General features: G+C 39.9%; 1 protein-coding gene across 4 annotated transcripts in view; it reads right to left on the bottom strand.

Moving 5' to 3' along the window:
- Positions 1 to 15,893, bottom strand: part of LOC124620377 — a 51,432-nt gene that overhangs the window by 17,544 nt on the left and 17,995 nt on the right. For all 4 annotated transcript variants that reach the window (XM_047147052.1, XM_047147051.1, XM_047147050.1 and 1 more), the window contains exons 3-5: positions 15,304 to 15,429; positions 7,232 to 7,357; positions 5,297 to 5,488 (exon numbers count right to left, since the gene is read on the bottom strand). In XM_047147052.1, coding sequence (XP_047003008.1) covers positions 5,297 to 5,488; positions 7,232 to 7,357; positions 15,304 to 15,429 — 444 coding nt within the window. The remainder of the gene's footprint in view (positions 1 to 5,296; positions 5,489 to 7,231; positions 7,358 to 15,303; positions 15,430 to 15,893) is intronic.

The raw sequence follows: 15,893 nt of genomic DNA, 5'->3' as shown, positions 1-15,893 counted from the left end.
AAGATGGCAGCAACGTAAGCGCTAAATCCTTTCTAGTGATTTAACAGCCAAATGGCACTATCAAGAACCTGTATTGAATGGGCCTGGACTGCGTGTCTCTGTGGGTTTACTGCCTTGGTGGTGACAAAACTGTCTGCAATTTTCACACCCAACAACTACTGTAACTTTTTAAGCAGAATGGCAGAGGAGACTCCTTGGTGCTTAGGTTGGCCACACAATGGTGTTGCCAGACAGACACTCATCCAAGAAAAGATAAGTGTTCCTCCACAGTAGCAAGAATTTAAATTAAATGGCTTTTTTCTTTAATGATATGAGACAGACACATTGTTACTTTCTTAAATGATACGTTCTGTGGATATTAAAATTACTTTGACTTCATCATTCAATAGGCCTGTACTGATGCAATGCATTGGTGGGTCCAGATTATCAAAGAAAAACTGATATTTTATTAGATATTTGCATACTAAGTTTTGTGGCTTTTTAAACATACCCATGATAGTGGTCACTACATTTGTAATTTTCCCTCTTTCATGAATGTGGGACTGAATCTAAAAATTAGGTACACTTTCTTCATCAGGAGTGAAGAATGCAATCACTGGGGTCTCTCCACATTTGTGTGGAACATCGTGGAGAAGTCTCAGATTTACAACATTATTTCCTTATTACTTTACCTTTGTACAAATGATACACAATCATGAGCATTTCATAACCATGCAACTGACAACACCATTAAAGAGACTGGGAGAACCCAAAACAATAAAATGCCATGATGAAAACAACACTGAAAATATAAACAACAATGTGACACTATAATAATTTACAACAACTTACAAATCTTAAGAATATGCAAGTGGCAGTCAATAGTTTTTCAGCAAAACCACCTTGGCATTGGACTGCAAACATAATAAATAAAACTGCATAAATGATCAAGCCTCCCCCCATGAACCATGGACTTTAGGTGGGGAGGCTTGCGTGCCTCAACGATACAGATAGCCATACCGTAGGTGCAACCACAACGGAGGGGTATCTGTTGAGAGGCCAGACAAATATGTGGTTCCTGAAGAGGGGCAGCAGCCTTTTCAGTAGTTGCAGGGGCAACAGTCTGGATGATTGACTGATCTGGCCTTGTAACACTAACCAAAATGGCCTTGCTGTTCCGGTACTGCGAATGGCCGAAAGCAAGGGGAAACTACAGCCGTAATTTTTCCCGAGGGCATGCAGCTTTACTGTATGATTAAATGATGATGCCCTCCTCTTGGGTAAAATATTCCGGAGGTAAAATAGTCCCCCATTCGGATCTCCGGGCGGGGGCTACTCAAGAGGACATTGTTATCAGGAGAAAGAAAACTGGCGTTCTACGGATCGGAGCGTGGAATGTCAGATCCCTTAATCGGGCAGGTAGTTTAGAAAATTTAAAAATGGAAATGGATAGGTTAAAGTTAGATGTGGTGTCACCGCCAGACACCACACTTGCTAGGTGGTAGCCTTTAAATCGGCCGCGGTCTGTTAGTATAGGTCGGACCCGCGTGTCGCCACTGTCAGTGATTGCAGACCGAGCGCCGCCACACGGCAGGTCTAGAGAGACTTCCTAGCACTCGCCCCAGTTGTAGAGCCGACTTTGCTAGCGATGGTTCACTGACAAATTACGCTCTCATTTGCCGAGACGATAGTTAGCATAGCCTTCAGCTACGTCATTTGCTACGACCTAGCAAGGCGCCATTATCATTTGCTATTTATCTTGTGATGCATGTACCGTCAGACTGATGCTCACCAATTATGGATTAAAGTTAAGTATTCCAGCAGCTATGTACCTTTTTTGCTAGACTCAATTCCTTTAACTGTTCCAGACCTCACGCCAGCCTGTGTGAGCTTAAATGCGTGCCTTTCGGCTACCTGTCACAGTGGATTGGCTGTCTTGCCAGTCCACAACATTAGATATAGTGGGAATTAGTGAAGTTCGGTGGCAGAAGAAACAAGTCTTTTGGTCAGGTGAATACAGGGTTATAAATACAAAATCAAATAGGGGTAATGCAGGAGTAGGTTTAATAATGAATTAAAAAATAGGATTGCGGGTAAGCTACTACAAACAGCATAGTGAACGCATTATTGTGGCCAAGATAGATACGAAGCCCCTGCCTACTACAGTAGTACAAGTTTATATGCCAACTAGCTCTGCAGATGACGAAGAAATTGATGAAATGTATGATGAGATAAAAGAAATTATTCAGATAGTGAAGGGAGACGAAAATTTAATAGTCATGGGTGACTGGAATTCAAGAGTAGGAGAAGGGAGAAAAGGAAACATAGTAGCTGAATATGGATTGGGGCTAAGAAATGAAAGAGGAAGCCGCCTGGTAGAATTTTGTGCAGAGCGTAACTTAATCATAGCTAACACTTGGTTTAAGAATCATGAAAGAAGGTTGTATATATGGAAGAACCCTGGAGATACTAAAAGGTATCAGATAGATTATATAATGGTAAGACAGAGATTTAGGAACCAGGTTTTAAATTGTAAGACATTTCCAGGGGCAGATGTGGACTCTGACCACAATCTATTGGTTATGAACGGTAGATTAAAACCGAAGAAACTGCAAAAAGGTGGGAATTTGAGGAGATTGAACCTGGATAAACTGAAAGAACCAGAGGTTGTAGACAGCTTCAGGGAGAGCATTAGGGAACAATTGACAAGAATGGGGGAAAGAAATACAGTAGAAGAAGAATGGGTAGCTTTGAGAGATGAAATAGTGAAGGTGGCAGAGGATGAAGTAGGTAAAAAGACGAGGGCTAATAGAAACTCTCAGGTAACAGAAGAAATATTGAATTTAATTGATGAAAGGAGAAAATATAAAAATGCAGTAAATGAAGCAGGCAAAAAAGGAATACAAACGTCTCAAAAATGATATCGACAGGCAGTGCAAAATGCCTAAGCAGGGATGGCTAGAGGACAAATGTAAGGATGTAGAGGCTTATCTCATGAGGGGTAAGATAGATACTGCCTACAGGAAAATTAGAGAGACCTTTGGAGAAAGGAGAACCACTTGCATGAATATCAAGAGCTTTGATGGAAACCCAGTTCTAAGCAAAGAAGGGCAAGCAGAAAGATGGAAGGAGTATATAGAGGGTCTATACAAGGGCGATGATCTTGAGGACAATGTTACGGAAATGGAAGAGAATGTAGATGAAAATGAAGTGGGAGATATGATACTGTGTGAAGAGTTTGACAGAGCACTGAAAGACCTGAGTCGAAACAAGGCCCCGGGAGTAGATAACATCCCATTAGAACTACTGACAGCCTTGGGAGAGCCAGTCCTGACAAAACTCTACCATTTGGTGAGCAAGATGTATGAGACAGGTGAAATACCCTCAGACTTCAAGAAGAATATAATAATTCCAATCCCAAAGAAAGCAGGTGTTGACAGATGTGAAAATTACCGAACTATCAGTTTAATAAGTCACAGCTGCAAAATACTAACGCGAATTCTTTACAGACGAATGGAAAAACGGATCGAAGCGGACCTCGGGGAAGATCAGTTTGGATTCCGTAGAAATGTTGGAATACATGAGGCAATACTGACCCTACAACTTATCTTAGAAGAAAGATTAAGGAAAGGCAAACCTACGTTTCTAGCATTTGTTGACTTGGAGAAAGCTTCTGACAATGTTGATTGGAATACTCTCTTTCAAATTCTGAAGGTGGCAGGGGTAAAATACAGGGAGCGAAAGGCTATTTACAATTTGTAGAGAAACCAGATGGCAGTTATAAGAGTTGAGGGGTATGAAAGGGAAGCAGTGGTTGGGAAGGGAGTGAGACAGGGTTGTAGCCTATCCCCGATGTTATTCAATCTGTATATTGAGCAAGCAGTGAAGGAAACAAAAGAAAAATTCGGAGTAGGTATTAAAATCCATGGAGAAGAAACAAAAATTTTGAGATTCGCCGATGACATTGTAATTCTGTCAGAGACAGCAAAGGACTTGGAAGAGCAGTTGAACGGAATGGTCAGTGTCTTGAAAGGAGGGTACAAGATGAACATCAACAAAAGCAAAACAAGGATAATGGAATGTAGTCGAATTAAATCGGGTGATGCTGAGGGAATTAGATTAGGAAATGAGACACTTAAAAAATTAAAGGAGTTTTGCTATTTGGGGGAGCAAAATAACTGATGATGGCCGAAGTACAGAGGATATAAAATGTCGACTGGCAATGACAAGGAAAGCGTTTCTGAAGAAGAGAAATTTGTTAACGTCGAGTATAGATGTAATTGTCAGGAAGTAGTTTCTGAATGTATTTGTATAGAGTGTAGCCATGTATGGAAGTGAAACATGGACAATAAATAGTTTGGACAAGAAGAGAATAGAAGCTTTCGAAATGTGGTGCTGCAGAAGAATGCTGAAGATTAGATGGGCATATCACATAACTAATGAGGAGGTATTGAATAGAATTAGGGAGGAGTTTGTGGCACAACTTGACTAGAAGAAGGGATTGGTCGGTAGGACATGTTCTGAGACATCCAGGGATCACCAATTTATTACTGGAGGGCAGCGTGGAGGGTAAAAATTGTAGAGGGAGACCAAGAGATGAATACACCAAGCAGATTCAGAAGGATGTAGGCTGCAGTAGGTACTGGGAGATGAAGAAGCTTGCACAGGATAGAATAGCATGGAGAGCTGCATCAAACCAGTCTCAGGACTGAAGACCACAACAACAACAACAACAACAACAACAACAAATGATGAAGCATGGCCTTTTCGAGCAAATTTCTCATTTTGGCCCCACCAGACGATTTGAGAATAATATACATTTATGGCCCTCTCTACAACAAACTGGAGCAGCACAAGATATCTCGAGAGAACATGTATCTGAAGCTGCCTCTACTGCAGTAAGATTTTCATTTTGGTTTGTGGCATACTTTAGTTATTGCACTTTCTCAAACAAAACATCAACTTAATTGAGACCTTGGAGTGTAGGTAAATGATTTATTTTTACTACACAGGCCACAAACACCACAAGTATTGTTATTAGAAGCCACCTAGACAACACCATATCCAGGGATTAATAGAGAGATGACACATGCAAAAGCAACTCTCAAACCACATGAAAACTATGAATAACTTTATACAACTGAAATTACGATCTTACAAAATTCTCTAGCCAAGACTTAATCCAACAACACATTAGAATGACACGTCATAAAAAGAACTGTTTAACGCAACACCTTACCATGATTTAGAGTGGAAAAGCAGTATGTTAAATACATTACTGTCCAATTAGAAACTATAGCTTATTTGTAGCCATTACCTTTGGTAGAGCAAACTCTGGAGGTGGTTCTTTACTCTTTCTCACAATGCATTTCTCTCCATGGCCATAGGTAAATGACAGTGTTTCACTTTCTGGAGAACCTGGGGTGTTATATCCATGTGACCCGTAAGAGGCTGAACCGATGGCAGCTGGATCTGGGACTCCATATGTTACTACAGCATTATTTGGAACCTGCAGAATCACAGTAGCATTAGTGCAACAGATACATGTATCAATATAAATAGACTATGCTAGAACCTTCATTCAAATAGGACCATGTAGTAAGCATGCATTATTCATATCTACATCTATGTGATTACTCTGCTATTCACAATGAAGTGCCTGGCAGAGGGTTCAATGAACCACCTTCAAGCTGTCTCTCTACTGTTCCACTCTTGAAAGGTGCGTGGGAAAAATAAGCACTTAAATTTTTTTGTGCGAGCCCTGAATTCTCTTATTTTATCATGATGATCATTTCTCCGTATGTAGGTGGGTGCCAACAGTATGTTTTCGCAATTGGAGGAGAAAATGTGATTGAAATTTAATGAGAAGATCCCATCACAATGAAAAACACCTTTGTTTCAATGATTGTCACTACAATTTACGTATCATGTCTGTGGCACCATAATTTACATGATTAATGGAAAATCTCATATAAAGATGTGAAACAAATATTAACAAAGAGATAGAGGGGCTGGCCAGTACTTACCTCAGCTCAGTACAGCCGATAGATACACAAAAAACAGAACCGAAAATTTACGTTCCTAGCTTTCGGAACAAATGTTCCTTCATCAGGGAGGAGAGAGGGGAAAGAAAGGGAAGAAGGGAAAGTGGATTCAGTTACTCACAACCCAGGTTATGAAGCAACAGGGAAAGGAAAACAGGGAGGCTAGCAAGGGTGGAGGCATGGTTGTCAGAGGGAAGCCAAAGATATTCTACTGTAAGTACTGTGCCAGCTTCATACCAAAGAGGATGCATACAGAAGTAAAGAGGTGTACAGTGTAAAGATAAACACAACTATGTAGGAAGAATAGATGTGTGAATGGCTAAAGAGGAAAGGGAAACAGGAGAAGACTGAAGAGTAAATGGGAGTGAGGTTGTTTAATGTAGGTTCAGTCCTGGGGGATGGCGGGACGAAAGGATGTGTTGGAGTGCAAGTTCCCATCTCCGCAGTTCAGAGGGACTGGTGTTGGGTGGGAGAAGCCAAATTTAAGATAACTACTGAGATTGTCTCCTATGTCATTAATATAGATCAGGAACAATAGAGGGCCTATAACACTTCCTTGGGAAACACCGGATATAACTTCTCTTTTACTCTATGACTTTCCGTCTATTACAACAAACTGTGATCTTTCTGACAGGAAATCATGAATCCAGTCGCTCAACTGAGGCGATATTCCATAGGCCCGCAGTTTGGTCAGAAGACTGCTTTTGAGGAATGTTGTTGAAAGCCTTCTTCATCAGCTGGAATTTTAAACATATCGTAATATTATTTACATGGAAGAGCAGAATCCAGAGGAGTGAATTATAATCGTGAGACTTTCAGCTTCTCCTGTCCCTCATCTACCACTTAATGTGTACCATCACTAAGAAATTGTTATAATGATCCTGTTCTTTTTTGGCACACAGAAATAATAATAATAATAATAATAATAATAGACCATACATAAAGTCTGAGAAAGGAAAGAAATAATAATAGTAATAAGCATCATCTTGCTCCTTCTCCAGACATCAAATGAATTTCAACAATATTTCTGTAACAAGAAAGGGGATACAGGACATAAGATAGGTTGCAAGACAGGTGTGATGTAAATTAATAGATATGTAAGGTAGCTAGTCATTGAAAAGAGGTATTAAGTTAATGCTTATGTGGTTTCCATGAAATCCTAAATCAGTGACAAAAACTCATTACAGGAAACACATGATTTGACTGACCTGTGAGCCCCCAATGCTGTACTCCACAGCAACAGGACCTTGTTTTGCAGCCCCAACAGCATACTCAACTGGTGTACCATTCAGATTTGCAGGATCGCCCACCACAAACTGGTAGCCAACATTAGCCTGAGAAAGCATTACTGTGTGAACAAAAACATGTTGTATGCAAAGAAAAAAATATAATAATGCAAACACCTCCCCTCCCCCCGTTTGTATTTTGCAAATATTCGAATATTCCTAAGAAGCAACTCCAGGGCACAATTACTAATCTAAAGGTTTAGCATATACATGTTTCATTACTTACAGTATATAAAAATGAGGAAAAACAACTGTCTGTAGTAGATTGATGTGGCGAGCGAGAGTGTGTGTGTGTGTGTGTGTGTGTGTGTGTGTGTGTGTGTGTGTGTGTGTGTGTGTGTTGTTGTTGTTGGGGGATGGGGGGGGAGGGGGGGGGGGTGGGCAGGCCAAGGGGGCACTATTTCAGGAGGACTTTTTTGTCTGAAAGCATAAATGTTTAGCATTCTTTTCATTGTGACTGTCTGCAACTCAGTGGAGCCTCTATGTGGTGAGTAGCAATCTACCCTTTTCACATTGTTATTCCATCCTTGACTTTCCTCTGTTCCACACAAAATCTTCATTTATCAGTAACTGTAAATCTCATTCAAAGACTGAAGTATTGGCAGACGATATTAAATTGCCGTAATTCTTTGTATGGCTCTGTGTGATTTTCAGTTATTGCCTTTCCTTGATCTTCTAGAAGGTTGCTTTTGCAAATTAAAACCTCAGTTCTTGCTCGCAACTAAGTCTTGGGGGGGGGGGGGGGGGGGGGGGGAAGAGAGAGAGAGAGAGAGAGAGAGAGAGAGAGAGAGAGAGAGAGAGAGAGAGAGAGACTAGACACTATGCAGTCTGCCCTTGGCAGAGCGGAACATACTGCGAGTGCAATTCATATGCTGTGTTCAGGTTAGGTCTCCACTAAAGCAATTTTATACTTTATATTTGAACTCATTGTCACTGGGAGGGGGGGGGGGGGGGGGGGGGGAGAAGTGAACAGTCCTTAGGTTTACACCATACACTTTGTTAGGTTGACAACACTTCTGTAAACAAATTGGAAGAGAGACATCAGTTGAGCCGACAGTTACAACAGAAATCACTCAGAGTTCTCATAAGAAAATCTGCAAGTTATTGTAGGCCTAGTAGTGGTGTTCCACAACAGTTAATCTACAAAAAACAAAAACTAGAAAAAAAAATTACTGCGACATGAAAATGTATGTTTTATAAGTTGCATTACACTGACCATCAGTGTGAACAAGTAAGTAGTACAACACCAAGCTTCATCATGCAAGCTAACTACCATCACTTAACATGAAATGAGTGTTCCAATGCCTGAATAATCTCTCTCTCTACCACATTACAATTGTGCACAACAGGACAAAGTCATGTACACAACAGTTTCTTTTGAACTGTTTAAGCATACCATATCTACCAAGGCCAAGTCCTTTGGTAATCAAGCACACAGAACTGAAGTGTTGGCAATGCGTGGTTTTCAACTGAATGACATGAAAAATGCTACACTTCTATTTCAAGCAAGCGCACCTCAATCACACGACCAACTCCAGCTGCTCGGGCCAGAATGCTCTTTTTCTGACGAAGTCTGTGGTCGACATTTGTAAGTGTTAACTGTGCCTGTCTGAAACTTAATGTGTCATTTTACAATAAGTAGCAATCTATCTTTTCCCGTGTTGTTGATATTCCTGTCTGGAGTTTCCATTGTTTATTATTCTGAAATGGATAGATTGCTACTAACGAGGATTTTCTCCACATACTAATACAATGTAAACTACTGCGTCCCATAAAGACCAAACTATCCTTGCAGTCAACTAGTTCCTACAAACATCATCAGAGAACCACCTTGAAAAGGTGTTAAATGAGACTATGCAAGTGGAAAAAACTTTCCTCAGGTCTTCCCCTGATTCATTCTCTCCTGCTAGGTGCTTGTAGGCAAAATCACAACTTTTTGACAAATGACACTTTCTCCCATTGTTGTGCTCTCCAGTCGCAACACTGCTTTGCGAAATGTAATTGAGCTGTGCAATGCCTTTGAGGAGTTCTGTGCCTGTAGCAGGTCTTCTGGACTGAATCCTGTCCTCTTTGATTGGTTCTCTCGTTAACACTGACCCCTCAAACTCGACAGAGTTGATTTTGTCCTTCAACAGTGGTGGTGTGACAGTTATGGAAAATTAGAATGGTCATTTCTTGCCGACAGCGCTCTTCTCAGACCTTATCCGGGTTCCTAGCCTAGCTTCCAGTTTCCGTCCAACTTCTTATGGTTCTGGAATTCGTGGAAGTAGTAGTTCTCAATATTTTTAAAATGCAATGCATGCTGCAAGCATCTGCCACCAAAACAATAGCTTTGGCAGCACTGTCAGGGCTTAATGGCATGTATACTCCAGAATGCTGATGGTAATCACAGGAAGATTTAACAAACATGTATGATTGAAAGGGGAACAACATAAAGCACAGTTAATTGTTACAAGAGCAGTAAAAAATTATTGTCTCGCATCCAGTGGTCTGGTTTTCAGGTTACGTACGAGGGGGGGGGGGGGGGGGGAGAAGAAATCAAAATTAACGCTGGTGCAATAAATAATCAACACTTCATTGTTTCCTCACAAAGTAACATAGCCCGCCTAAAAACATAGGATAAACTGCTACACTGTGATTAAATAGATAATTACAGATCATTCATTCATTACATGCAACGTCTTTCACACTGGTCACTGTAGTTGTCCAGTCATTTGACTGCAGAGAAGCCAGTCACATTTCCAAGTTTGTTCATGATCCACATGAAGCCACTCCAACCAAAATGAATGGGAAATTCATGGATACTATGAGCAAGGCCTGGATAGCATTGTAAGAAAAGACTGTAAATTGAAAGTTATTAAAGATACAATGTTCTGATTAAAAGAAGTTAACTAATGTGTAAATAATAAGAAACAGTAATCAGCGCAAAAGATGTTTCAACAAAAGTGTCATGGTTATCATTATGAATGATCCACATTGTCAATAACCACAGTGACAATAGTATTGTAACTGTCGGGATTGAGATGCTTGTCAAATGAAGAGTGACTTTTTTAGTATTTTTCCTCTTTCTGAACTATTCAATACTGACTATTCTCATACTGAAACTTCCTGGCAGATTAAAACTGTGTGCCCGACTGAGACTCAAACTCGGGACCTTTGCCTTTCGCGGGCAAGTGCTCTACCATCTGAGCTACCGAAGCACGACTCACGCCCGGTACTCACAGCTTTACTTCTGCCAGTATCTTGTCTCCTACCTTCCAAACTTTACAGAAGCTCTCTCATACTACTGACTATTTGAGTTAAAAATTAATAATGATCAAACAGTATTTAAATCGAAACAGGAACATGGGTATCAGTCATAAATTTGCAATTCTTAAGCCCCTTTTACACGACCGACTTGTCAGTTGACTACCCAAGACAATCGAGTCTGTTGCAGCGCCTATGGCATTTTATTCCTGTACTTAGCCTCATCTGTTTGGCAGGGTCATTTCTGTTTACATGTCAGTGCAAAATTGCATGTGTTGTGAAAGCTACCTGCTTTGCAGTTTGGCATCTGAACAATGTATGCATTATCAAGAGCTAGGAACAAGCAATTATGATAGGGTTTATGAAAGACCGAATCGGAATTCATAGTGGAAGTTCTTGTCAAAAGCCAAGTAGTGAATTCTTTACACTCCTGAGAACTGAAAGACTACGAAAAGTATCATCCAAACATTTCAGAAGATATACATTTACTCACTTGAGAAATATAACTTGCAAACATATCAAACAACATCTAGAATGCAGTAAATAGCACTGTTTTGCTTTTTCTTTGTCTCTTGTTTTCTTTCTAAGTGCTAAATAACACTGAAAATTATTTTTCTTGTTGAATAAGTCTGACATTTTAACTGTTGAAATAATTTTCATTAAAACTTGTTTAGCTATTTATATACTTATTTATGCACAGTGCATAAAAAAAAATCTTTTCGCTTTCAGATATTTCATCTCCTGTAGCAAACTAGTAGGAAAATATACCACAAACTTGTGTAACTTTTCAGTCATAAAATAAAGCAAAAACCACAATAAAAAGTAAGAAGCCACAAAAGCACGAAATCTGATTCTATAATAGGAGTCACCTTGGGCAGACTGGGTTAACTTGTGATGCCAGTAGACGACACCAGTCTCCTGTTCCTGCACATCCACTGTGTGCAGTGTACTTGGGAATATAAAACCCCACACTCGGCACATCTATAGATCATTGACAACATACAGATTAGTGTTGTGGTCAGTTGCTGATTACTTTGAGTAGTCAATCTGGACCAGAAAGTTACTCGTGAAACATGGTTTAACAATACCATGTTTTCCTGTATATAAGGCATCCCATCCCCTTCAACAAAGTAAATTTCGACTGCTGAAATTAAACTTGTGCTTCATAAAATCCTGGAATTACATGATAAGACTGGTGATCAAAGCTTACAACTGCCTATGGTGTTTGTATTCTACACCAGGGTTAAATCAAAAAATCTTTTAATGATGTTCTGAAGAGGATAGTTGCTACTCCCCACACAGTGGTGGTGATGAGTTGCACATAAGCACAACGAAAGGACTGTTGGAAAGTGAGCTTTCGGCCAACATTGCATCCAATATTTGCCATTGTTCACTCTTATTTGTAAGATTCACATAATAAAAACTCCATGAGGATTCATGCTGGGCAAAAACCTTAGGCTGAGCTTTAAGTTTTTCTTTGCAAGAATCTTTTTTCCCCAAGTGTCAATTAGGAAAAATGTGCAGGAGACTTTCTGGGGATTTCAGAAGCTAGCTGCAGAGCTGGTTATGCACTGTACCTGGTAACTCGCTAGGTAGACATATTGACTTTGAAAGGCAAGATTCCGAGTTCCAACCAAGAACAAAGCACACTACAGAGTTCATCTTATTGCTGAGTAAGAGTGTCATTCTAGAGATTTATAAACTGTTCTCGTAGCACTCGGAAAACTTATTTTTGATCTCAAATTGGTCCAACTGAAACCTGTCTGGAAATTTATCGCACAGGTAGAATACACTGAAAGAAATGCAATGTCAAAATTTTAACAGCTAAGTTGTGTTGCAAGTATTTGTAAAATACTCCTTTTGATGCACAAGGAACTACTTATAACAGCCCTTCCTGTCTAGCACTCATCGGCGAATAACTGGATGTAGCAGTGATGAGAACATAGTGCCGAGCACCGCGACTTCAAAAGTGCACACACTTTAATTTTAAACACTTTAACCATGGCAAAAATGTCTTCCATCATGAATTTTTTGAATAACTTACAGTTCATATTGACAACTGACCTGTTGTTGATGTGACTGTTATACAAGTGACTAGGATAGGGAACAAAATCAAGACAGTGTATAATGTTACATTACAGAAGACATCCTTCAAATAATTCCTACAGTACAATTCTTATGATAATTTCTGAATAATCTATTTTTGCTAACATGAAAAAGTTCCTTGTTTATTCCCTGCAGTAACTATAAAAAATGAGAAGTGTCTATTGGATGACAAAAACATTTTCCTTCAAGGCACATCTGATAAAAGAAAAATAATGCAATCATGTATTCCACAGTAATTACTAGTTTTATTTACACAAAACTGAAATGAAGTGGCTGCTGTTCTGAATATTGCACTGCATACCAGGCACACTTGATCAAATTCGTAAATTGTGGTGATGCAAATTGAACTGAAGTTTAACACTACTTTTCCGTTGATAAACATGTAATAAGAAAAAGCTATCGGAAATTATGTTGTCCAACAATTGCCTGAAAAATGCTCTATATTGCTAGAACATTTTTTTATTGAGAGTGAATGATACTATTAGTACCAGGTGGAATTCGAATTATATTAACAGCCTATTCATCGTTATTCTAAAGGAAGGGTTGATGTTATGTCCACCTCACGAGTCCAGCACAAGCAATGAATCATTCTCTGCAAATGGTAAGATGTTTTGGATGTAATATTGAAAATTATTCCCTCCCATTTTTCCAGATTTTGCTAAGTTGATTACAAGACTTTTGCAGTAAATAGACCTTTTTTTAAATTTTTGGTCCTAATTTACCTGGGTTTCCTGAATGCAGAGATAAAGTTGTGGAAACAGTAAACCACTGATACTTCAACACTGGTATTGTTGTTTATGAATGTCTCATAGTATCCATGGTCTGCACAAGCAACTGTTTCTGCCTGCACCCCCACCCCACTTGAAATGATGAACTGCAGTTTGCACAAAACCTGTCTGGCTTTATATAGACAGCTTTTACGGGATAACGAGAAGCTTTGTCTTACCTATTAATGACATCTCGTCTAGACATTTGCTGGAGGTAAACTTCATAATTTAGCGACTTCCTTCTCTAAATAACTTTGTGTATCTGTTTAACCAGGTCAAAGTAAACTGAACATCACTTTCATTTCAGAGTACCCAGTCTTGTAAATCTCCCTTGGTAAGAGTGCATTGACTCTCCTGAGTCATTTTAAATCTTTCAAACTGTTTTTCTTTCACACTTTTGCGGGTTTCGTTCTGGTGGACATTGTGCATTTCTTGTAAATCTTTCTTTCATTTATACAATTAATGTTCAGATTTTACTAAACAAAAACAGCCTTGCACACTGCTCGAATTTACATGTTTCCTCTATCTCCGTTGTTTAACCAAATAATTTGCAGCCTCTTCTTTGTTAATATATTTAAAGAAGAGATTTACCAAACAAAAGCGCTGGCAGGTCGATAGACACACAAACACAAAAATACACACAAAATTCTAGCTTTCGCAACCAACGGTTGCTTCATCAGGAAAGAGGGAAGGAGAGGGAAAGACGAAAGGATGTGGGTTTTAAGGGAGAGGGTAAGGAGTCATTCCAATCCCGGGAGTGGAAAGACTTACCTTAGGGGGAAAAAAGGACAGGTATACACTCGCACATATCCATCCGCACATACACAGACACAAGCAGACATTTGTAAAGCAAATGTCTGCTTGTGTCTGTATGTGCGGATGGATATGTGGGTGTGTGCGAGTGTGTAAAGACAAAGAGCTCTTTGTCTTTAAATATGTCTGTGTGTGTGTGTGTGTGTGTGTGTGTGTGTGTGTGTGTGTGTGTGCGCGCGCACATGTATACCCGTCCTTTTTCCCCCCTAAGGTAAGTCTTCCCGCTCCCGGGATTGGAATGACTCCTTACCCTCTCCCTTAAAACCCACATCCTTTCGTCTTTCCCTCGCCTTCCCTCTTTCCTGATGAGGCAACAGTTTGTTGCGAAAACTTGAATTTTGTGTGTATGTTTGTGTGCCTTTCGACCTGCCAGCGCTTTCGTTCGGTAAGTCACATCATCTTTGTTTTTTGATATATATTTGAACTCAGAATGTACTCTATTTTGGTTACTGACTTTAATGGCACAACAATCATTGTACAAATCAAAATTCTTGGAAGTGTCAGTTATTTCCTGTTTCTTCTAATGTTTCCAAAATTTCTAATGAATTGTTAACATCATTGGAATGAATGTCTATGAAGTTAACTAATAAATAAAACATATATGGGTTTTCAGGAGAAGCAGGTGATTTTGACTGCAGACCAAGTTGTTCTTATTTTGTCTTTGCAAGGTTGAAAACATAACTGGATACCACATTACCGTGAAACTCTAGGACCAGCACAAAGACAGATGCAGTCAGCAACTATATGCCAAGAAATCACAAAGATATATATCTGGCATGTCGGATTGAAAACCTTAACTATTTACCACTAACGTGGAGAACAAAACTCACAAAATTTAATACCGCGAGAGCACAATATGTCACGTACATCATCTTTTGCATACACTTTTTGGTTCAGTATGAGAAGGTCTGTCCCGGTTCACTGAAAAAGAGAAGTTTCTATGGCTACGCACAGTCTACATTTAATGAAAAGTATGTTGAACATATATAATCCTGCTGCATTCTACTAAGATATAAGCTGTTTCACATTACAGAGTATACTGAGAACATAACTCATACGTACGGCATTCTGAGTAGCACCTGATGGGCAATAGACTGCACCTCCTGTGGCACCAACCTGAGGTGCAAGTGTGTAACTGACTGGTGCGCCATCTTGAGAGTACACAACATAGTACTGCAAACCACCATCCTGCAACAACAAATTTGATCACTTCATTCATAAGTACATTCTAATGTTACAGCAATACTACTACTACGGGAAACTGCCATCAGCCAGCATTGCACGAACAAACAGGAAGTCATAATACACAAGTGTTTAGTGCTTTGGTTTTAAAGTTTAGGTTTCCTGTTAAAAGTCGCGTGTGTCCCAATAAAATCCAAAGACTACCAGTGACCATAAGCCAGCCACTTGTTCCAACAAAGTTTTTGCCGCTAAAAAGAAGACAGTTACAGAAAGGAGAGTGTAGGGGGGGGGGGACAGGAGAGTGTAGCCGGGGGGGGGGGGGCGGGAGAGAGAGAGAGGGGGGGGGTGGGCAGGAGAGAGAGAGAGAGAGAGAGAGAGAGAGAGAGAGAGAGAGAGAGAGGGGGGGGTGGGTGGGCAGGAGAGAGAGGGGGGGGGGGTGGGCAGGAGAGAGAGAGAGAGAGAGAGAGGGG

This window comes from Schistocerca americana, chromosome 6 (genome assembly GCF_021461395.2).
Source record: "Schistocerca americana isolate TAMUIC-IGC-003095 chromosome 6, iqSchAmer2.1, whole genome shotgun sequence".
Lineage (NCBI taxonomy): Eukaryota > Metazoa > Arthropoda > Insecta > Orthoptera > Acrididae > Schistocerca > Schistocerca americana.
Note: the sequence above shows the minus strand (reverse complement) of the source record. Positions and strands in the feature narration are given on the sequence as shown.